The sequence below is a fragment of the Mobula birostris genome, chromosome 2 (genome assembly GCF_030028105.1).
Source record: "Mobula birostris isolate sMobBir1 chromosome 2, sMobBir1.hap1, whole genome shotgun sequence".
In the NCBI taxonomy this organism is placed as follows: domain Eukaryota; kingdom Metazoa; phylum Chordata; class Chondrichthyes; order Myliobatiformes; family Myliobatidae; genus Mobula; species Mobula birostris.
The window spans coordinates 88,631,671-88,655,963 of NC_092371.1; the positions used below are offsets into that span (position 1 = coordinate 88,631,671).

General features: G+C 49.9%; 1 protein-coding gene across 1 annotated transcript in view; it reads left to right on the forward strand.

Moving 5' to 3' along the window:
- The window catches only part of snta1 (syntrophin, alpha 1), an 89,852-nt gene that overhangs the window by 29,359 nt on the left and 36,200 nt on the right, over window positions 1-24,293 (forward strand). The window contains exons 3-5 of the mRNA XM_072244700.1: window positions 4,874-5,081; window positions 7,131-7,261; window positions 9,498-9,694. Coding sequence (XP_072100801.1) covers window positions 4,874-5,081; window positions 7,131-7,261; window positions 9,498-9,694 — 536 coding nt within the window. The remainder of the gene's footprint in view (window positions 1-4,873; window positions 5,082-7,130; window positions 7,262-9,497; window positions 9,695-24,293) is intronic.

Sequence of the window (24,293 nt, forward strand, 5' to 3'; positions counted from 1 at the left end):
GGCGGGTAGGAGAGGGGCTGATGGTGGCAAAGGGCAGAGGGGGGCTGATTGGGGCAAAGGGCAGGGAGGAGTGGGGCTGATGGGGCAAAGGGCAGGGAAGAGGGGAGCTGATGGGGCAAAGGGCAGGGTGGAGTGGGGCTGATGGGGGCAAAGGGCAGCGAGGAGTGGGGCTGATTGGGGCAAAGGGCAGGGAGGAGTGGGGCTGATGGGGGCAAAGGGCGGGTAGGAGAGGGGCTGATGGCAAAGGGCGGGTAGGAGGGGGCTGATGGGGGCAAAGGGCAGGGAGGAGGAGGGCTGATTGGGGCAAAGGGCGGGTACGAGAGGTGTTGCCGAAATGCTGCGTGTGGGGAAAGGGAAAGGTCTATAGATCAGTACACAGATTAGTACCTAATGTTGGTGTCCTAGAAAAAAAAGATTCTACAGTAGTGCCGTGAGAATTAGCTGGGAGTTACCTTAAGGGAGGAGGTACAGGTGCATGCAGAGCCACACTCAACGTTACAGGAACAAATTCTTTCCATCTGCCACGGACTTCTGAATGGACCCTAGATCCCTGAACCTCACCCTAACCTCACTATCCCTCTTTTACACTGTTTATGTTTTGTAACTTGTCATTTTCACACCTCGCACTGTACTGCTGCCACACGATAACACATTTCAGTGATAAACCTGATTCTGACTCCCCACAATGGATTTGTGTCATTTGGGGATTTGCATTTCTTGTAGTCTCAATTCTTTTGGGTTTCTGATTTATGGACTCCCACAAGCAGTGCATCAAAAGGACCCACCTCTGATCAGATCCGGTCACCTGTTCTCTCCTCACATCCCTGCAACCCTCCGATGTCTCGGCTTGGCACCACCCATTGTAAAACACCACTGATCCCTGGTTTCGTTCCCCGTCTGCCCGTACTAGTGGGAAAAGTCACTTTGACTAACTCTGCACCTTGTAACTCAACTCCTCTTAACCCCAGTCTGACTAGAGCTGGCATCAGGCCCAGAACCATTAAACACTCTTCATATGACAAGCTGTTCAATCCTGGAATAATTTTTGTGAACCTCCTTTGAACCCTCTGCAGTTTCACCACATCCTTTCTGAACTGCTCACAATACTCCAAGTGAGGCCTCATAAGTTAATGGAGCAGAATTAGGCCATTCAGCCCATCGACTCTGCTCTGCTATTCCATCATGGCTGATCCTGGATCCCACCCCCATACACCTGCCTTCTTGCCATATCCTTTGATGCCCTGACCATTCAGGAAACTATCAAATTCTGCCTTACATATATGCAGAATTGGACTTGGCCTCCACTGTAGTCTGTGCAGAGCATCCCACATACTTACTACTCTCTAGCTAAAAAAAATGCCTCCTCACCTCTGTTCTAAGAGGTTGCCCCTCAGTTTTGAGACTGTGCCCTGTAGTTCTGGATACCCCCACTATAGAAAACGTAGCTTCACAGTGCTTTATAAAGTCTCACCATTATGTCCCTGCTTTTATATTCTAGTTCTCTTGAAATGAATGCTAACATTGCATTTGCCTTCCTCACCACAGACTCAATGTGCAAATTAATCGTTAGAGAATCCTGCACAAGGACTCTCAAATCCCTTTATGCCTCAGATTTTTGTGTTTTCTCCCTATTTAGAAAATGGTCAACCCTTTTATTTCTTCTACCAACGTGCATGATCTTACACTTCCTGACACTGTATTCCATCTGCAGATTCTTTGTCCTATCTGTCTAAGTCCTTCTACAGCCTCTCTACTTCCTCAAAATCCCCGTTCCTCCACATATCTTTGTATCGTTCACCAACTTTACAACAAAGTCGTCAATTCCATCATCCAAATCACTGGCATATAATGTAAAAAGAACACCACTAGTCACCAGCAGCCAACCAGAAACGGCTCCCTTTATTCCCACTCATTACCTCCTGCCAATCAGCCACTGCTTCATAAATGCTAGAACCTTCCCTGTAATACCATGAGCTCGTAGCTTCTTAAGCAGCCTCATGTGCGGCACCTTGTCAAAGGCCTTCTGAAAATCCAAGTACACAACATCAACCAATTCTTCTTTGTCTCTTGCCTGTTATTTCTTCAAAGAATTCCAACAGATATATCAAGAAAGATTTTCCTTTAAGAAAACCATACTGACTATCATGTGCCTCCTAGTACCCTGAAATCACATCCTTAACAATCAACTCCAGCATCTTCCCACCACTGAGGTCACATTAACTGGCCTATAATTTTCTTTCTTCTCCCTCTGCCCCTTCCTGAAGAGTGGAGAGACATATGCAATTTTCCAGGTCTTCCAGAAAGTTTTGGGCTGTGACCCTTCATCGGGACTGCCAGAAAAAGATCGGCAAGTGGAGTAAGACCAAGAGAAGAAGCAGCTTCAGAGAGAGTGCAGAAGAGATTGACCAGGCTGCTACCTGGATTAGAGAGGGTGCAGAAGAGATTGACCAGGGTGCTGCCTGAATTAGAGAGGGTGGGGAGGAGATTGACCAGGCTGCTACCTGGATTAGAGAGGGTGCAGAGGAGATTGACCAGGGTGCTGCCTGGATTAGAGAGGGTGGGGAGGAGATTGACCAGGGTGCTGCCTGGATTAGAGAGGGTGCAGAGGAGATTGACCAGGATGCTGCCTGGATTAGAGCGGGTGCAGAAGAGATTGACCAGGCTGCTACCTGGATTAGAGAGGGTGCAGAAGAGATTGACCAGGGTGCTGCCTGAATTAGAGAGGGTGGGGAGGAGATTGACCAGGCTGCTACCTGGATTAGAGAGGGTGCAGAGGAGATTGACCAGGGTGCTGCCTGGATTAGAGAGGGTGGGGAGGAGATTGACCAGGGTGCTGCCTGGATTAGAGAGGGTGCAGAGGAGATTGACCAGGATGCTGCCTGGATTAGAGCGGGTGCAGAAGAGATTGACCAGGCTGCTACCTGGATTAGAGAGGGTGCAGAGGAGATTGACCAGGCTGCTACCTGGATTAGAGAGGGTGCAGAGGAGATTGACCAGGGTGCTGCCTGGATTAGAGAGGGTGCAGAGGAGATTGACCAGGACGCTGCCTGGATTAGAGAGGGTGCAGAGGAGATTGACCAGGACGCTGCCTGGATTAGAGAGGGTGGGGAGGAGATTGACCAGGACGCTGCCTGGATGAGAGAGGGTGCAGAGGAGACTGACCAGGCTGCTACCTGGATTAGAAAGGGTGGGGAGGAGATTGACCAGGATGCTGCCTGGATGAGAGACAGCGTGGAGGAGATTTGCCATGCTAGCTGGATTAGAGAGGGTGCAGAGGAGATTTACCAGGATGCTGCATGGATGAAGGAGGGTGTGGAGGAGGTTTACCAAGATGCTGCCTATATTAGAGAGCATGCAGAGGAGATTGACCAGGATGCTGACTGGAGTAGAGAACATGTCTTTTGAGGATAGGTTGAGTGAGATAGTGCTTTTCTCTTGAAAATCTGGAGCAGCATGTGCAAAATGCTGGAGGAACTCAGCAGTTCATGCAGCATCTGTGGAATGAAATGGATAATGTCCTGATGGCTTTGTGCATCTACTAAAATACAAAACCTATTACTGGTTAGATTGTCACTGAAAGAGCAGGGCTGGACTTTTCTAAGTTAGTTAATAATATATCATCTGATGTATTGTGCGAGGTAGAAAAGATAAAGTACAATTTATTAATAACAAATACAGCTGGGAGGATGCATGTAAAAGACAGAATAAAAAGCAAATGCAAGGGCATGTCCAAAAGATCACGACGTTGACTGCTCGTTCGCTCCCCAGCATAGGTGATGCCTGACGGGCTGTGATCCCCAGCAGTTTCTGTGTTACTCTGAATTTCTGTACAGTCGCCTGTGTGGATGGTACCAAGGTGAGGTGATGCTCAGTGGCAGCTGCACGGCACCGGGCAGGAGTAAACCTCCTGGCCCATCAAGGCTGCTCAACCCAGCCTTGAAAAAGGCCGATGACCCCAGAGGGAGAGAATATACTCAATTCATAGTGCTGTGGGTGGGTAGAAATGCCCCCTCCCTCCAATTTAACGTCCACCTGACTCGTCCTGGAGAACTGGCCAGTCCGCAGGTGGCAAACAACTCCTCCCTCCTCCCTCTACTGATACCCCCACCTCTTGACTCCTGAGATCCCCGCACCAGCTCCAAGCCCTGCTGATTAAGTTATGAGACAGAAATTGCTGGAATCACTCAACGGGTCAGACAGCGTCTGTGGAGGTGGAGGGGGCGAATGTTTCAAGTCAGACCAAGGGCCTGCCACTTGAAACATGTCAATCCTGTCTCTTGCCACAGACACTGCCTGCCGTGCTCAAGGTACCGAACATTCCTGCTGTTGTTTTACATTTCCAGCTTCTGCGGTGTGTTTCATTTTCAGTTCCCTGCAGATTATTTTTTAGAATGAAAATCAGAGCTTGTCATTTTGAAATTCTGTGTGGATAACCCTCTCATTTCTGCCCGTTTCACTCCCTGTCTCTCTCCCCTCTGCTCTCACCCCACCCATACCTTTCTTACTCCCACCCTTCTCTCCCCCTCCCTCCTCCCTCTCTCCTCTCCCTCCTCCCTCTCTCCTCTCCCTCCTCCCTCTCTCCCCTCCCTCCTCCCTCTCTCCCCTCCCTCCTCCCTCTCTCCCCTCCCTCCTCCCTCTCTCCCCTCCCTCCTCCCTCTCTCCCCTCCCTCCCCTCCCTCCCCTCCCTCCCCTCCCTCCTCCCTCTCTCCCCTCCCTCCTCCCTCTCTCCCCTCCCTCCTCCCTCTCTCCCCTCCCTCCTCCCTCTCTCCCCTCCCTCCTCCCTCTCTCCCCTTCCTCCTCCCTCTCTCCCCTCTCTCCCCTCCCTCCTCCCTCTCTCCCCTCTCTCCCCTCCCCCCCCCTCCCCCCCGGTCAGGTACATTGACCTGGCTCCGGCAGAAGGCAGCTCCTCAGTGAGGCTTCGGTTGAAGGATGGGGCAGCTGCCCACTCCTGGTTCACTGCCCTCCTCTCCGCTGCCGCCGCGCTGCTGCCCCGGGTGAAGTCTGATCTGCGTGCACTGGCAGGCCCGGCTGGGATCGCGGGAAATGCTGAGCTGCGCCACGTGGGCTGGCTGACAGAGCAGGTACCATCGGGTTCAGTCTCTGATCCAACCCCGGAACCCCCTTCACCCCACCGGGCAGTGCTCACCACCCCACCCTCCTCCGGAGATCAGCCTCACTCCAGTCTGTCCGTCCGTCCCCCTCAACCACATACCCGCCCCGTCCAGTATTGTCCATGGTTGCCCCGCTCCCGAGATTGGATCCGGTCTGGTCACAGCTGGCAATGCCCCTCCACTACCACCAACACACCAACTCCCTTCGTGCAGAAACCGCTCTGGTGATTTATACAGCTTGCAATGAAGTCAAATTTGACCACTGCTTCCTGAAAATGACCCTTTGTCATCATCCCACCACTGTCCCCCATCCCCGTCCCCTGCATCCAAACCCTCCCAGAAGGAGAGGAAATGAATCCCCACCATGATGGTTTCAGCCGCCTACCGGGTGGGGGAAGTATGAGGAGAGGCTCCCTCCATAAATCTCCACCCTTGGGCCATGTAACACTCCCCATCTCCCAGGGCTGTCTGTCAATTCTCACCACCCCCAGTTCCACTTAAACATACATATCTTTTTGCTCTTTTTGCACTAATTGAATGTAATTGTTATTGTAATTACATTGCTCTGTACTGCTGGAAAACATTAGCACGCCTCTCTTGGAGCTCAAGGGAGTTCCATTCCAGTAAGAAGTTTGTATGTTTGCACGTGGGTTTTCCCTGGGTGCTCCATTCCTCCCACAGTCAGGGTAGGTTGGTTGGTCATTGTAAATTGCCCCATGATTAAGCTGGGTGCTGCATTTCAGTGGGTGCCCTGTGATTAGGCTGGGTGTGCGGCTGGGTGCTGTGGTTCGGTGGGTGCCCCGTGATAGGGCTGAGTGCTGTGGTTCGGTGGGTGCCCCGTGATGGGGCTGGGTGCTGTGGTTCGGTGGGTGCCCCGTGATGGGGCTGGGTGCTGTGGTTCGGTGGGTGCCCTGTGATAGGGCTGGGTGCTGTGGTTTGGTGGGTGCCCCGTGATGGGGCTGAGTGCTGTGGTTCGGTGGGTGCCCCGTGATAGGGCTGGGTGCTGTGGTTTGGTGGGTGCCCCGTGATGGGGCTGGGTGCTGTGGTTTGGTGGGTGCCCCGTGATTAGGGTGGGTGCTGTGGTTCAGTGGGTGCCCCGTGATTAGGGTGGGTGCTGTGGTTCGGTGGGTGCCCTGTGATAGGGCTGGGTGCTGTGGTTCGGTGGGTGCCCTGTGATAGGGCTGGGTGCTGTGGTTTGGTGGGTGCCACGTGATTAGGCTGGGTGCTGTGGTTCAGTGGGTGCCCTGTGATAGGGCTGGGTGCTGTGGTTCGGTGGGTGCTCTATGATAGGGCTGGGTGCTGTGGTTCGGTGGGTGCCCCGTGATTAGGCTGGGTGCTGTGGTTCGGTGGGTGCCCCGTGATGGGGCAGGGTGCTGTGGTTCAGTGAGTGCCCTGTGATAGGGCTGGGTGCTGTGGTTTGGTGGGTGCCCCGTGATTAGGCTGGGGCTGTGGTTCGGTGGGTGCCCTGTGATTAGGCTGGGGCTGCGGTTCGGTGGGTGCCCTGTGATAGGGCTGGGTGCTGTGGTTCGGTGGGCGCCCCGTGATTTGGCTGGGGCTGCGGTTCGGTGGGTGCCCTGTGATTAGGCTGCGGTTCGGTAGGTGCCCCGTGATTAGGCTGGGGCTGCGGTTCGGTAGGTGCCCTGTGATTAGGCTGGGGCTGCGGTTCGCTGGGTGCCCTGTGATAGGGCTGGGTGCTGTGGTTCGGTGGGCGCCCCGTGATTTGGCTGGGGCTGCGGTTCGGTGGGCGCCCCGTGATTAGGCTGGGGCTGCGGTTCGGTGGGTGCCCTGTGATTAGGCTGGGGCTGCGGTTCGGTAGGTGCCCCGTGATTAGGCTGGGGCTGCGGTTCGGTAGGTGCCCCGTGATTAGGCTGGGGCTGCGGTTCGGATGGCTTGTTTCACGCTGGTAACAGACAACACATCTGACAGTGTTGTATAATAAAGCTGCTGCTCTCTGCACCTGCCCGAGGCTGACGGTCTGCCCTTTCCACACTGCTGACACTGGGTGTGTTCCTCCCCCAGGTCTCCGGTGAGCTGGAGAAGCCGGTCCTCGCTCTCCTCACTGAGAAGGAGCTGCTGCTGTACAGCTGTTTGCCCCAGACCAGAGAACAGCTGGACAACCCCTGTTCCCGGCACCCCCTCATTGCCACCAGGTGAGATCACAGTGCCTCCCCCTGGCCACCAGCAGTGTTGCAGGCAGAGGAGGTCACAGTTACCACCTGAGTCCCCTGAGGTGACTTTGCTGGGAGAAGTGCGTGCAGGTCTGGCCCCCACACTACAGCAAGGATGTGGTTATGCTGGAGAGGGTGCAGGAACCGTACATCATTAAGGCCCCTTCATTGCCCAGATGCTCATTGCTACCATCTGGGAGGAGGTACACACTCAGCGATTCAGGAACAGCTTCTTGCCCTCCGCCACCCGATTTCTGAGCAGACAATGAACCCATGAACACTTCTTCGCTTTCTTCCTCTCCTTCTGCACTACTTATCTAATGTTAATCTTAAACATACTACTTACTGTAATTTACGGTTTTTGACTATTCTGTACTGTAATGTACTGCTGCCCCATGATGTCTGCCAGAGATAGTAGACCTGATCCTGATTCTGACATTCTCCAGGCTGTTGTGTGGAATGGAGGGCTTCAGTGTTGGGCAGAGACTGAGGAGGTCTGGTTAGATTTGCTTGCGGTTCCGTGTTCTGTGGGTGAGTGGAGAGGTGGTTGTGGAGGAGGAGTTAAATCCAGGGGCAGGGGCAGGGGCAGGGACAGGGCCTTGCCGGAGTACTCGGGAACCAGGTGACCGCTTACTGAGTTCTTCAGTGTTGTGAAGGTTCCCGACATGCTTTAAGGGAGGCCTGGGAAGCAGGTGTTTGGTTAGGGTACTGTAGGCTGGGGCAGCAGAGAGGGTTTTCCAGGAGCTCGGGAGGGTCCTGGCTATTTCTAGACCCATGGATCAATGAAAGAATGGGCATCACTGAACTGGGAGCAGGGGTATGGGTAAATGTAAGTTAGGATTAACCGTGGTGCAGACGTTTGCTAGGATCCAGTACATCACAGCACCTTATATTTTGTTCAGCCCATGATGTTCTGCCGACCTTTTAATCCACTCTAAGATCAATCTAACCCTTCCCTCCTACATAACCTTTCATTTTTTCTATCATTCATGTGCCTATCTAAGAGTTTCTTAAATGTCCTTAATGTATCTGCAAGTGGAACAAGTTCGACACCCCCTCCCTCACTACCATTCAAGGCCCCAAAGAGTCCTTCCAGGTGAGGCAACACTTCACCTGTGAGTCTGTTGGGTCATCTACTGTATCCAGTGCTCGCAGTGTGTCCTCCTGTATATCTGTGAGACCCGACGTAGATTGGGAGACAATTTCGCCGAGCACCTACGCTCCATCCGCCAGAATACGCGTGATCTCCCGGTGGCCGCTCATTTCAATCCTACTTCCCGTCGCCATTCCGACATCTACTGTCGCAATGAGACCACACTCAGGTTGGAGGAAAAACCCCTTATATTCCATCTGGGTAGTCTCCAACCTGAAGGCATGAATAGAGATTTCTCAAACTCCTGGTATTTGCCACCATTCCCCCCGCCTCCCACCATTCCCTTTCTCACTAAATCAATTTCCCAGCTCTTGACTTCACCCCTCCTCTTCTCTCAGTTTCACCCTCACCCACCACCCGGATATTCCTCCTCCCCACACCCCCCTTCCTGATCTGACTTCAAATTGACTTTTCCAGTCCTGATGAAGGGTCTTGGCCTGAAACGCTGACTGTTTATTCCTCTCCACATTTATTCCTGCTGATCTGAGTTCCTCCAGCAATTTGTGTGTGTTGCTCTGGGTTTCCAGCGTCTGCACAATCTCTCATCCTACTGATTCTGCACTACCACTGCCCCTGGAAGTGCGTTCCACACCCACAGCTCTCTGTTGTGAAAAGGCCTACCCCTGACATTCACCGCCCCCACCCCATACTTCCCTCCAATCACCTTAAAATTACGCCCCCTCCTGTCTTTGCAATTTCCGCCCCGAGGAAAAGCCTCTGGCTGTGAATGCCTCTTATCATCTTGTACACCTCTGTCAAGTCACCCCTCACCTCCTCTACTCCAAAGAGAAAAGCCCCAGCTCACTCAACCTTACAGAGAGGTTGTGTGTGGGGTGGGGTGGTATGGAGAGGGTGATTTTGTGGGTCTGATATCCAAGGACTCTGGGTGATTGGGGTTAGACACACCCCTGGGTCTGGATGATGGGGAGGGGGTGGTGAGGCACTATCGAGGGACTAGGTGTTGTCACCAGGGTTGAGCCTTGGCTCTGACAGAACTGGGGGCTCGAGACTCAGCCCCGGGCCTGTGTATTCGAAGGGTTAATGTCGCTGTATGCTGTATTTTAGACTGGTTCACTCCGGCCCTGCCAGGGGGCCAATGGCGACAGACACTGACCTGTCCTTCGTGCTGAGGGCTGGCACAAGGCGCGGAGTGGAGACGCGCCTCTTCTCCACAGCGACTCCTGCCGACCTGGGGCTGTGGACACGACTTCTGGTGGACGGGTGTCACAGTGCGGCTGAGATGGTGCAGGAGGTGCTCACCGGTGAGAACTGTGCATGTCTGTCTGTCACCCCATCTTCCAATATTTATGTCAGCAATCCTCAAACCCCTCCACTCTCCAAATTTCGATCACCACCCCCCCAACCTCTGATCTTTGTTTCAACGTTCCCCGCCTCCATCTCCAGTCCCCGTACTCCAGTCTAAAGTTACAACATTCCCACATCTCCTCTCCGCATTCTCCAGTCTAAAGTAACAACGTTCCACCCATCTCCTCTCTCCACCCTTCAGTCTAAAGTTACCACATCCCCTCTGTCCATCTCCTATCCCCATTCTCCAGTCTAAAGTAGCAACATTCCTTCCATCTCTTCTCCCCATTCTCCAGAATAAAGTAACAACATCCCCTCCCCCCATCTCCTCTCCCCATCCTCCAGTCTAAAGTAACAACATTCCCTCCATCCATCTAGTCTCCCCATTCTCCAGTCTAAAGTAACAATATTCCTCCATCTCCTCTCCCTATTTTCCAGTCTAAAGTAAAAACATTCCCCCATCTCCTCTCCCCATTCTCGAGTAAAATAACAACATTCCCCCATCTCCTCTCCCCATTCACCAGTCTAAAGAACCAACATTTCCCTCATCTCTGCTCCCCATTCTCAAGTCGAAAGTAACAACATCCCCTCCGTCCATCTCCTCTCCCCATTCTGCAGTCTAAAGTAACAACATTGACCCCATTTCAGCTCCCCATTCTCCAGTCTAAAGTAACAACATCCCCTCCATCCATCTCCTCTCCCCATTCTCCAGTCTAAAGTAACCACATTCCCTCCGTCCATCTCCTCTCCCCATCCTCCAGTCGAAAGTAACAACATTCCCTCCATCTCCTCTCCCCATTCTCCAGTCTAAAGTAACAACATTCCCTCCGTCCATCTCCTCTCCCCTTCCTCCAGTATAAAGTAACAACATTCCCTCCATCCATCTACTCTCCCCATTCTCCAGTATAAAGTAACAATATTCCCTCCATCTCCTCTCCCCATTCTACAGTCTAAAGTAACAATATTCCTCCATCTCCTCTCCCTATTTTCCAGTCTAAAGTAACAACATTCCCCCATCTCCTCTCCCCATTCTCGAGTAAAATAACAACATTCCCCCATCTCTGCTCCCCATTCTCCAGTCTAAAGTAACAAAATCCCCTCCATCCATCTCCTCTCCTCATTCTCCAGTCTAAAGTAACCACATTCCCTCCATCCATCTCCTCTTCCTATCCTCCAGTCGAAAGTAACAACATTCCCTCCATCTCCTCTCCCCATTCTCCAGTCTAAACTAACAACATTCCCTCCGTCCATCTCCTCACCCATTCTCCAGTCTAAAGTAACAACATTCCCCCCAATCTCCTCTCCCCATTTTCCAGTCTAAAGTAACAACATCCCCTCCATCTTCTGTCCCCATTCTCCAGTCAAAAATAACAACATTCCCCCATCTCCTCTACCCATTCTCGAGTAAAATAACAACATTCCCCCATCTCCTCTCCCCATTCACCAGTCTAAAGTAACAACATCCAATCCATCCATCTCCTCTCCTCATTCTCCAGTCCAAAGTAACCACATTCCCTCCGTCCATCTCCTCTTACCATCCTCCAGTCGAAAGTAACAACATTCCCTCCATCTCCTCTCCCCATTTTCCAGTCTAAAGTAACAACATCTCCTCCCCCCATCTCCTCTCCCCATTCTCCAGTCTAAAGTAACAACATTCCTCCATCTCCTCTCCCCATTCTCTAGTCTAAAGTAACAACATTCCCCCATCTCCTCTCCTCATTCTCCCCATCTCCTCTCCTCATTCTCCAGTCTAAAGTAGCAATATTCCCTCCATCTCCTCTCCGCATACTCCAGTCTAAAGTAACAACATTCCCTCCGTCCATCTCCTCACCCATTCTCCAGTCTAAAGTAACAACATTCCCCCCAATCTCCTCTCCCCATTCTCCAGTCCAAACAACATACCCTCCATCCATCTCCTCTCCCCATTCTCCAGTCTAAAATAACAACATCCCCTCCATCTTCTCTCCGCATTCTCCAGTCTAAAGTAACAACATCCCCTCCATCCATCTCCTCTCCTCATTCTCCAGTCTAAAGTAGCAATATTCCCTCCATCTCCTCTCCGCATTCTCCAGTCTAAAGTAACAACATCCCCTCCATCTCCTCTCCCCATTCTACAGTCTAAAGTAACAACATTCCCTCCATCTCCTCTCCCGATTCTCCAGTCTAAACTAACAACGTTCCCTCCGTCCATCTCTTCACCCATTCCCCAGTCTAAAGTAACAACATTCCCCCCAATCTCCTCTCCCCATTTTCCAGTATAAAGTAACAACATACCCTCCATCCATCTCCTCTCCCCATTCTCCAGTCTAAAGTAACAACATCCCCTCCATCTTCTCTCCCCATTCACCAGTCTAAAGTACCAACATTTCTCCCATCTCTGCTCCCCATTCTCAAGTCGAAAGTAACAACATCCCCTCCGTCCATCTCCTCTCCCCATTCTCCAGTCTAAAGTAACCACATTCCCTCCGTCCATCACCTCTTCCCATCCTCCAGTCGAAAGTAACAACATTTGCTCCATCTCCTCTCCCCAATTTCCAGTCTAAAGTAACAACTTCCCCTCCCCCCAGCTCCTCTCCCCATTCTCCAGTCTAAAGTAACAACATTCCCCCATCTCCTCTCCCCATTCTCCAGTCTAAAGTAGCAATATTTCCCCCATCTCCTCTCCCCATTCTCCAGTCTAAAGTAGCAATATTTCCCCCATCTCCTCTCCCCATTCTACAGTCTAAAGTAACAACATTCCCCCATCTCCCCTCCCCATTCTCCAGTCTAAAGTAACAATATCCCCTCCCGCCATCTCCTCTCCCATTCTGCAGTCTAAAGTAACAACATTCCCCCATCTCAGCTTCCCGTTCTCCAGTCTAAGGTAATAACATCTCCTCCGTCCATCTCCTCTCCCTTTTCTCCAGTCTAAAGTAACCACATTCCCTCCGTCCATCTCCTCTCCCCATCCTCCAGTCGAAAGTAAGAACATTCCCTCCATCTCCTCTCCCTATTCTCCATTCTAAAGTAACAACATTCCCTCCATCTCCTCTCCCCATTCTCCAGTCTAAACTAACAACATCCCCTCCGTCCATCTCCTCTACCAATTCTGCAGTCTAAAGTAACAACATTCCCTCCATCTCCTCTTCCCATTCTCCAGTATAAAGTAACAACATTCCCACCATCTCATCTCCCCATTCTCCAGTCTAAAGTAACAACATCCCCTCCCCCCATCTCCTCTCCCCATTTTCCAGTCTAAAGTAACAACATTCCTCCATCTCCTCTCCCCATTCTCTAGTCTAAAGTAACAACATTCCCCCATCTCCTCTCCCCATTCTACAGTCTAAAGTAACAATATTCCCTCCATCTCCTCTCCCCATTCTCCAGTCTAAACTAACAACATTCCCTCCGTCCATCTCCTCTGCCAATTATCCAGTCTAAAGTAACAACATTCCCTCCGTCCATCTCCTCACCCATTCTCCAGTCTAAAGTAACAACATTCCCCCCAATCTCCTCTCCCCATTCTCCAGTCTAAAGTAACAACATACCCTCCATCCATCTCCTCTCCCCATTCTCCAGTCTAACGTAACAACATCCCCTCCATCTTCTCTCCCCATTCTCCAGTCTGAAGTAACAACATTCCCCCATCTCCTCCACCCATTCTCGAGTACAATAACAACATTCCCCCATCTCCTCTCCCATTCACCAGTCTAAAGTACCAACATTTCTCCCATCTCTGCTCCCCATTCTCAAGTCGAAAGTAACAACATCCCCTCCGTCCATCTCCTCTCACCATTCTCCAGTCTAAAGTAACAACAATCCCTCCATCTCCTCTCCCCATTCCCCAGTCTAAAGTAACCACATTCCCTCCGTCCAACTCCTCTTCCCATCCTCCAGTTGAAAGTAACAACATTCCCTCCATCTCCTCTCCCCATTCTCCAGTCTAAAGTAACAACATCCCCTCCACCCATCTCCTGTCCCCATTCTCCAGTCTAAAGTAGCAATATTCCCTCCATCTTCTCTCCGCATTCTCCAGTCTAAAGTAACAACATCCCCTCCATCCATCTCCTCTACCAATTCTCCAGTCTAAAGTAACAACATTCCCTCCGTCCATCTCCTCACCCATTCTCCAGTCTAAAGTAACAACATCCCCTCCATCTTCTCTCCTCATTCTCCAGTCTAAAGTAACAACATTCCCCCCATTCTCCTCTCCCCATTCTCCAGTCTAAAGTAACAACATACCCTCCATCCATCTCCTCTCCCCATTCTCCAGTCTAAAGTAACAACATCCCCTCCATCTTCTCTCCCCATTCTCCAGTCTAAAGTAACAACATTCCCCCATCTCCTCCACCCATTCTCGAGTAAAATAACAACATTCCCCCATCTCCTCTCCCATTCACCAGTCTAAAGTACCAACATTTCTCCCATCTCTGCTCCCCATTCTCAAGTCGAAAGTAACAACATCCCCTCCGTCCATCTCCTCTCCCCATTCTCCAGTCTAAAGTAACAACAATCCCTCCATCTCCTCTCCCCATTCCCCAGTCTAAAGTAACCACATTCCCTCCGTCCAACTCCTCTTCCCATCCTCCAGTCGAAAGTAACAATATTTTCTCCATCTCTTCTCCCCATTCTCCAGTCTAAAGTAACAACATTCCCCCCATCTGCTCTCCACATTATCCAGTCTAAAGTAATAACATTGCCTCCATCTCCTCTCCCCATTCTCCAGTCTAAAGTGACAACATTCCCTCCATCCATCTCCTCTCCCCATTCTCCAGACTAAAGTAACAATATTTTCTCTATCTCTTCTCCCCATTCTCCAGTCAAAAGTAACAACATTCCCCCCATCTGCTCTCCACATTATCCAGTCTAAAGTAACAACATTCCCTCCGTCCATCTCCTCTACCAATTCTCCAGTCTAAAGTAACAACATTCCCACCATCTCAGCTCCCCATTCTCCAGTCTATAGTAACAACATTCCCTCCATCCATCTCCTCTCCCCATTCTCCAGTATAAAGTAAAAATATTCCCTCCATCTCTTCTCCCCATTCTCCAGTCTAAAGTAACAACATCCCCTCCATCCATCTCCTCTCCCCATTCTCCAGTCTAAAGTAACAACGTTCCCCCATCTCTTCTCCCAATTCTCCAGTCTAAAGTAACAATATTCCCCCCCATCTCCTCTCCCCATTCTTCACTTTAAAGGAACAACATTCTCCCCATCTCCTCTCCCCATTCTACAGTCTAAAGTAACAATATTCCTCCATCTCCTCTCCCTATTCTCCAGTCTACAGTAACAACATTCCCCCATCTCCTCGCCCCATTCTCGAGTAAAATAACAACATTCCCTCATCTCCTCCCCCCATTCACCAGTCTAAAGTACCAACATTTCCCCCATCTCTGCTCCCCATTCTCCAGTCTAAAGTAACAAAATCCCCTCCATCCATCTCCTCTCCTCATTCTCCAGTCTAAAGTAGCAATATTCCCTCCATCTCCTCTCCGCATTCTCCAGTCTAAAGTAACAACATCCCCTCCATCTCCTCTCCCCATTCTACAGTCTAAAGTAACAACATTCCCCCCATCTCTGCTCCCCATTCTCCAGTCTAAAGTAACAAAATCCCCTCCATCCATCTCCTCTCCTCATTCTCCAGTCTAAAGTAGCAATATTCCCTCCATCTCCTCTCCGCATTCTCCAGTCTAAAGTAACAACATCCCCTCCATCTCCTCTCCCCATTCTACAGTCTAAAGTAACAACATTCCCTCCATCTCCTCTCCCGATTCTCCAGTCTAAACTAACAACGTTCCCTCCGTCCATCTCTTCACCCATTCCCCAGTCTAAAGTAACAACATTCCCCCCAATCTCCTCTCCCCATTTTCCAGTATAAAGTAACAACATACCCTCCATCCATCTCCTCTCCCCATTCTCCAGTCTAAAGTAACAACATCCCCTCCATCTTCTCTCCCCATTCTCCAGTCAAAAATAACAACATTCCCCCATCTACTCTACCGATTCTCGAGTAAAATAACAACATTCCCCCATCTCCTCTCCCCATTCACCAGTCTAAAGTAACAACATTTCTCCCATCTCTGCTCCCCATTCTCAAGTCGAAAGTAACAACATCCCCTCCGTCCATCTCCTCTCCCCATTCTCCAGTCTAAAGTAACCACATTCCCTCCGTCCATCACCTCTTCCCATCCTCCAGTCGAAAGTAACAACATTTGCTCCATCTCCTCTCCCCAATTTCCAGTCTAAAGTAACAACTTCCCCTCCCCCCAGCTCCTCTCCCCATTCTCCAGTCTAAAGTAACAACATTCCCCCATCTCCTCTCCCCATTCTCCAGTCTAAAGTAGCAATATTCCCTCCATCTCCTGTCCCCATTCTCCAGTCTAAAGTAACAATATCCCCTCCCCCCATCTCCTGTCCCCATTCTCCAATCTAAAGTAGCAATATTTCCTCCATCTCCTCTCCCCATTCTACAGTCTAAAGTAACAACATTCCCCCATCTCCTCCCCCCATTCTCCAGTCCAAAGTAAGAACATTCCCCCATCTCCTCTCCCCATTCTCCAGTCTAAAGTAACAACATTTCCCCCATCTCCTCTCCCCATTCTACAGTCTAAAGTAACAACATTCCCTGATCTCCTCTCCCCATTCTCCAGTCTAAAGTAACAACATTCCCTCCCTCCATCTCCTCTCCCCATTCTCCAGTCTAAATTAACAACAGACCCCCAATTTCCTCTCCCCATTCTCCAGTCTAAAGTAGCAACATTCTGCCATCTCCTCTCCCCATTCTCCAGTCTAAAGTAACAACATTTCTCCATCTCCTCTGCTCATTCTCCAGTCTAAATGAGCAACATTCCCCATCTGCTCTCCCCATTCTTCAGTCTAAAGTAACACCATTTCCCCATCTCCTCTCCTCATTCTCTAGTCTAAAGTAACAACATTCCCCCCATCACCTCTCCCCATCCTCCAGTCTAAATTAACAACATTCCTCCCTTCTCCTCTCCCCATTCTCCAGTCTAAAGTAACAACATCCCCTCCGTCCTTCTCCTTTCCCCATTCTTCAGTCTAAAGTAACAGCATTCCCTCCATCTCCTCTCCCCATTCTCCAGTCTAAATAAACAACATTCCCCCATCTCCTCTCCCCATTCTCCACTCTATAGTAACAAAATTCCCCCATCTCTTCTCCCTATTCTCCAGTCTAAAGTTACAACATCCCCTCCGTCCATCTCCTCTCCCCATTCTCCAGTCTAACGTAACAGCATCCCTCCCCCCATCTCCTCTCCCCATCCTCCATTCTAAAGAAACAACATTCCCCGATCTCCTCTCCGCATTCCCCAGTGTATAGTAACAACATTCCCCCCTCGATCTCCTCTGCCCGTCCTCCATTCGAAAGTAACAACATTCCCCCATCTCCTCTCCCCATTCTCCAGTCTAAAGTAACAACATTACCCCCATCTCCTCTCCCCATTCCCCATTCTAGTAACAGCATCCCCTCCGTCCATCTCCTCTCCCCATTCTCCAGTATAAAGTAACAACATTCCCTGATCTCCTCTCCCCATTCTCCAGTCTAAAGTAACAACATTCCCTCCCTCCATCTCCTATCCCCATCCTCCAGTCTAAAGTAACAACATTCCCCCATCTCCTCCCCCCATTCCCCAGTCTAAAGTAACAACAGCCCCTCCGTCCATCTCCTCTACCCATTCTCCAGTCTAAAGTAACAACTTTCCCTCTATCTCCACTCCCCATTCTCCAGTCTATAGTAACAATATTCTAACATCTCCTCTCCCCGTTCACCAGTCTAAATTAACAACATTCCCACATCTGCTCTCCCCATTCTCCAGTCTAAAGTTACAACATCCCCTCCCTCCATCTCCTCTCCCCATCCTCCAATCTAAACTAACAACATTCCCCCATCTCCTGTCCCCATTCCCCAGTCTATAGTGACAACAATCCCCCCGTCCATCTCCTCTCCCCATTCTCCAGTCAAAAGTAAAACATTCCCCCCATCTCGGCTCCCTATTCTCCTGTCTAAAGTAACAACATTCCCCCATCTCTTCTCCCCATTCTCCAGTCCAAAGTAACAACATTCGCCCCTCCATCTCCTCGCCCCATTCTCCAGTCTAAAGTAAAATCATTCCCTCCCTCTCCCCATTCTCCAGTCTAAAGTTGCAACATCCCCTCTATCTCCTCTCTCCATTCTCCAGTCTAAAGTATCAACATCCCCATCTCCACTCCCCATTCTCCAGTCTAAGTAACAAAATTCCCCCCATCTCCTTTCCCCATCCTCCAATCTAAAGGAACAACATCACTCCATCTCCTCTTCCCCATTCTCCAATATAAAGTAACAACATTCCCCGATCACCTCTCCCCATTCTCCGGTCTAAAGTAACAACATTACCTCCGTCCATCTCCTCTCGCCATTCTCCAGTCAAAAGTAAAAACATTCCCCCATCTCCTCTCCCCGTTCCACAGTCTAAAGTAACAACATTCCCCCATCTCCTCTCCCCATTCCCTAGTCTAAAGTAACAACAGCCCCTCCGTCCATCTCCTCTCCCCATTCTTCAGTCTAAAGTAACATCATTCCCCCCATCTCCTCTCCCCATTCTCCAGTCCAAAGTAACAACATCCCCTCCCTCCATTTCCTCTCCCCATTCTCCAGTCTGAAGTAGCAACATTCTGCCATCTACTTTCCCCATTCTCCAGTCTAAAGTAACAACATCCCCTCCCTCCATTTCCTCTCCCCATTCTCCAGTCTGAAGTAACAACATTCCTCCATCTCTCCTCCCCATTCTCCAATCTAAAGTAACGACATCCCCCAGCTCCTCTCCCCATTCTCCAGTCTAAGTAACAACATTCCCCCCATCTCGTCTCCCATCCTCCAATCAAAAGTAACAACATTCACCCCTGCATCTCCTCTCCCCATCCTCCTGTCTAAGGTAACAACATTCCCGCATCTCCACTACCCATTCTCCAGTTTAAAGTAACAACATTCCTCCATCTCCTCTCCCCATTCTCCAGAATAAAGTAACAACATTGCCCGATCTCCTCTCCACATTCTCCATTCTAAAATAACAACATTCCCTCCATCTCCTTTCCGCATTCTGCAGTCTAATGTAACAACATTCCCCCATCTCCTCTCCCCATTCTCCAGTCTAAAGTAACAACATTCGCCCCGTCATCTCCTCTCCCCATTCTCCAGTCTAAAGTAAGATCATTCCCTCCCTCTCCCCATTCTCCAGTCCAAAGTAACAACATCCCCTCCGTCCATTTCCTCTCCCCATTCTCCAGTCTAAAGTAGCAACATTCTGCCATCTCCTTTCCCCATTCTCCAGCCTAAAGTAACAACATTCCCTCCGTCCTTCTCTTCTCTCCATCCTCCAGTCTGGAGTAACAACATTCCCCCATCTCCCCTAGCCATTTTCCAGTCTAAAGTAACAACATCCCCCATCTCCTCTCCCCATTCTCCAGTCTAAGTAACAACATTTCCCCCATCTCGTCTCCCCATCCTCCAATCGAAAGTAACAACATCCCCTCCATCTCCTCTCCCCATTCTCCAGTCTGAAGTAACAACATTCCCCCCTTCTCCTCTCCCCATCCTCCTGTCTAAAGTAACAACATTCCCGCATCTCCACTCACCATTCTCCAGTTTAAAGTAACAACATTCCTCCGTCTCCTCTCCCCATTCTCCAGTATAAAGTAGCAACATTCCCCGATCTCCTCTCCCCATTCTCCAGTCTAAAATAACAACATTCCCTCCATCTCCTCTCCGCGTTCTGCAGTTGAATGTAACAACATTCCCCCATCTCCTCTCCCCATTTTCCAGTCTAAGGGACAACATTCCCCCCACCTAGTCTCCCCATTCTCCAATCGAAAGTACCAAAATCCCCTCCATCTCCTCTCCCTATTCTCCATTCAAATGTAACAACATTACCCCCATCTCCTCTCCCCATCCTCCAATCTATAGTAACAACATTCCCCCTACCATCTCCTCTCCCCATTCTCCAGTATAAAGTAACAACATTCCCCGATCACCTCTCCCCATTCTCCGGTCTAAAGTAACAACATTCCCTCCCTCCATCTCCTCTCCCCATCCTCCAGTCTAAAGTAACAACATTCCCCCATCTCCTCTCCCCATTCCCCAGTATAAAGTAACAACATTCCCTCCATCTCCTCTCCCCATTCTCCAGTCTATAGTAACAACATTCTATCATCTCCTCTCCCCATTCACCAGTCTAAATTAACAACATTCCCCCATCTCCTCTCCCCATTCTCCAGTCTATAGTAACATTCCCCCATCTGTTCTCCCCATTCTCCAGTCTAAAGTTACAACGTCCCGTCCCTCCATCTCCTCTCCCCATCCTCCAGTCTAAAGTAACAACATCCCCGCCATCTCCTCTCCCCATTCTACAGTCTAAAGTAACAACATTCCCTCCATCTCCTCTCCCCATTCTCCAGTCTGAACTAACAACATTCCCTCCGCCATCCCCTCTCCCCATTCTCCATTCAAAAGTAAAACATTCCCCCCATCTCGGCTCCCTATTCTCCTGTCTAAAGTCACAACATTCCCTCCGTACATCTCCTCTGCCCGTCCTCCAGTCTAAAGTAACAACATTCCCCCATCTCCTCTCCCCATTCTCCAGTCTAAATTAACAACAGACCCCCAATTTCCTCTCCCCATTCTCCAGTCTAAAGTAGCAACATTCTGCCATCTCCTCTCCCCATTCTCCAGTCTAAAGTAACAACATTTCTCCATCTCCTCTGCTCATTCTCCAGTCTAAATGAGCAACATTCCCCATCTGCTCTCCCCATTCTTCAGTCTAAAGTAACACCATTTCCCCATCTCCTCTCCTCATTCTCTAGTCTAAAGTAACAACATTCCCCCCATCACCTCTCCCCATCCTCCAGTCTAAATTAACAACATTCCTCCCTTCTCCTCTCCCCATTCTCCAGTCTAAAGTAACAACATCCCCTCCGTCCTTCTCCTTTCCCCATTCTTCAGTCTAAAGTAACAGCATTCCCTCCATCTCCTCTCCCCATTCTCCAGTCTAAATAAACAACATTCCCCCATCTCCTCTCCCCATTCTCCACTCTATAGTAACAACATTACCCCCATCTCCTCTCCCCATTCCCCATTCTAGTAACAACATCCCCTCCGTCCATCTCCTCTCCCCATTCTCCAGTATAAAGTAACAACATTCCCTGATCTCCTCTCCCCATTCTCCAGTCTAAAGTAACAACATTCCCTCCCTCCATCTCCTCTCCCCATCCTCCAGTCTAAAGTAACAACATTCCCCCATCTCCTCCCCCCATTCCCCAGTCTAAAGTAACAACAGCCCCTCCGTCCATCTCCTCTACCCATTCTCGAGTCTAAAGTAACAACTTTCCCTCTATCTCCATTCCCCATTCTCCAGTCTATAGTAACAATATTCTAACATCTCCTCTCCCCGTTCACCAGTCTAAATTAACAACATTCCCACATCTGTTCTCCCCATTCTCCAGTCTAAAGTTACAATATCCCCTCCCTCCATCTCCTCTCCCCATCCTCCAATCTAAACTAACAACATTCCCCCATCTCCTGTCCCCATTCCCCAGTCTATAGTGACAACAATCCCCCCGTCCATCTCCTCTCCCCATTCTCCAGTCAAAAGTAAAACATTCCCCCCATCTCGGCTCCCTATTCTCCTGTCTAAAGTAACAACATTCCCCCATCTCTTCTCCCCATTCTCCAGTCCAAAGTAACAACATTCGCCCCTCCATCTCCTCTCCCCATTCTCCAGTCTAAAGTAAAATCATTCCCTCCGTCTCCCCATTCTCCAGTCTAAAGTTGCAACATCCCCTCTATCTCCTCTCTCCATTCTCCAGTCTAAAGTATCAACATCCCCATCTCCACTCCCCATTCTCCAGTCTAAGTAACAACATTCCCCCCATCTCCTTTCCCCATCCTCCAATCTAAAGTAACAACATCACTCCATCTCCTCTCCCCATTCTCCAGTATAAAGTAACAACATTCCCCGATCACCTCTCCCCATTCTCCGGTCTAAAGTAACAACATTACCTCCATCCATCTCCTCTCGCCATTCTCCAGTCAAAAGTAAAAACATTCCCCCATCTCCTCTCCCCATTCCACAGTCTAAAGTAACAACATTCCCCCATCTCCTCTCCCCATTCCCTAGTCAAAAGTAACAACAGCCCCTCCGTCCATCTCCTCTCCCCATTCTTCAGTCTAAAGTAACATCATTCCCCCCATCTCCTCTCCCCATTCTCCAGTCCAAAGTAACAACATCCCCTCCCTCCATTTCCTCTCCCCATTCTCCAGTCTGAAGTAGCAACATTCTGCCATCTCCTTTCCCCATTCTCCAATCTAAAGTAACAACATCCCCCAGCTCCTCTCCCCATTCTCCAGTCTAAGTAACAACATTCCCCCCATCTCGTCTCCCATCCTCCAATCAAAAGTAACAACATTCACCCCTGCATCTCCTCTCCCCATCCTCCTGTCTAAGGTAACAACATTCCCGCATCTCCACTACCCATTCTCCAGTTTAAAGTAACAACATTCCTCCATCTCCTCTCCTCATTCTCCAGAATAAAGTAACAACATTGCCCGATCTCCTCCATTCTAAAATAACAACATTCCCTCCATCTCCTCTCCGCATTCTGCAGTCTAATGTAACAACATTCCCCCATCTTCTCTCCCCATTCTCCAGTCTAAAGTAACAACATTCGCCCCGTCATCTCCTCTCCCCATTCTCCAGTCTAAAGTAAGATCATTCCCTCCCTCTCCCCATTCTCCAGTCCAAAGTAACAACATCCCCTCCGTCCATTTCCTCTCCCCATTCTCCAGTCTAAAGTAGCAACATTCTGCCATCTCCTTTCCCCATTCTCCAGCCTAAAGTAACAACATTCCCTCCGTCCTTCTCTACATCCTCCAGTCTGGAGTACCAACATTCCCCCATCTCCCCTAGCCATTTTCCAGTCTGAAGTAACAACATCCCCCATCTCCTCTCCCCATTCTCCAGTCTAAGTAACAACATTTCCCCCATCTCGTCTCCCCATCCTCCAATCGAAAGTAACAACATCCCCTCCATCTCCTCTCCCCATTCTCAGGTCTGAAGTAACAATATTCCCCCCTCCTCCTCTCCCCATTCTCCAGCATGAAGTAACAACATTCCCCCCTTCTCCTCTCCCCATCCTCCTGTCTAAAGTAACAACATTCCCGCATCTCCACTCACCATTCTCCAGTTTAAAGTAACAACATTCCTCCATCTCCTCTCCGCGTTCTGCAGTTGAATGTAACAACATTCCCCCATCTCCTCTCCCCATTCTCCAGTCTAAGGGACAACATTCCCCCCACCTAGTCTCCCCATCCTCCAATCGAAAGTACCAAAATCCCCTCCATCTCCTCTCCCTATTCTCCATTCAAATGTAACAACGTTACCCCCATCTCTTCTCCCCATCCTCCAATCTATAGTAACAACATTCCCCCGACCATCTCCTCTCCCCATTCTCCAGTATAAAGTAACAACATTCCCCGATCACCTCTCCCCATTCTCCGGTCTAAAGTAACAACATTCCCTCCCTCCATCTCCTCTCCCCATCCTCCAGTCTAAAGTAACAACATTCCCTCCATCTCCTCTCCCCATTCTCCAGTCTATAGTAACAACATTCTAACATCTCCTCTCCCCATTCTCCAGTCTAAATTAACAACATTCCCCCATCTCCTCTCCTCATTCTCCAGTCTATAGTAACATTCCCCCATCTGTTCTCCCCATTCTCCAGTCTAAAGTTACAACGTCCCGTCCCTCCATCTCCTCTCCCCATCCTCCAGTCTAAAGTAACAACATCCCCGCCATCTCCTCTCCCCATTCTACAGTCTAAAGTAACAACATTCCCTCCGCCATCTCCTCTCCCCATTCTCCAGTCAAAAGTAAAACATTCACCCCATCTCGGCTCCCTATCCTCCTGTCTAAAGTCACAACATTCCCTCCGTACATCTCCTCTGCCCGTCCTCCAGTCTAAAGTAACAACATTCCCCCATCTCCTCTCCCCATTCTCCAGTCTAAATTAACAACAGATCCCCAATTTCCTCTCCCCATTCTCCAGTCTAAAGTAGCAACATTCTGCCATCTCCTCTCCCCATTCTCCAGTCTAAAATAACAACATTCCCTCCATCTCCACTCCCCATTCTCCAGTCTAAAGTAACACCATTTCCCCATCTCCTCTCCTCATTCTCTAATCTAAAGTAACAACGTTCCCTCCATCTCCTCTCCCCATTCTGCAGTCTAAAGTAACAACATTCTAACATCTCCTCTCCCCATTCACCAGTCTAAATTAACAACATTCCCCCATCTCCTCTCCCCATTCTCCAGTCTATAGTAACATTCCCCCATCTGTTCTCCCCTTTCTCCAGTCTAAAGTTACAACGTCCCGTCCCTCCATCCCCTCTCCCCATTCTCCAGTCTAAACTAACAACATTCCCTCCGCCATCTCCTCTCCCCATTCTCCAGTCAAAAGTAAAACATTCCCTCCATCTCGGCTCCCTATTCTCCTGTCTAAAGTCACAACATTCCCTCCGTACATCTCCT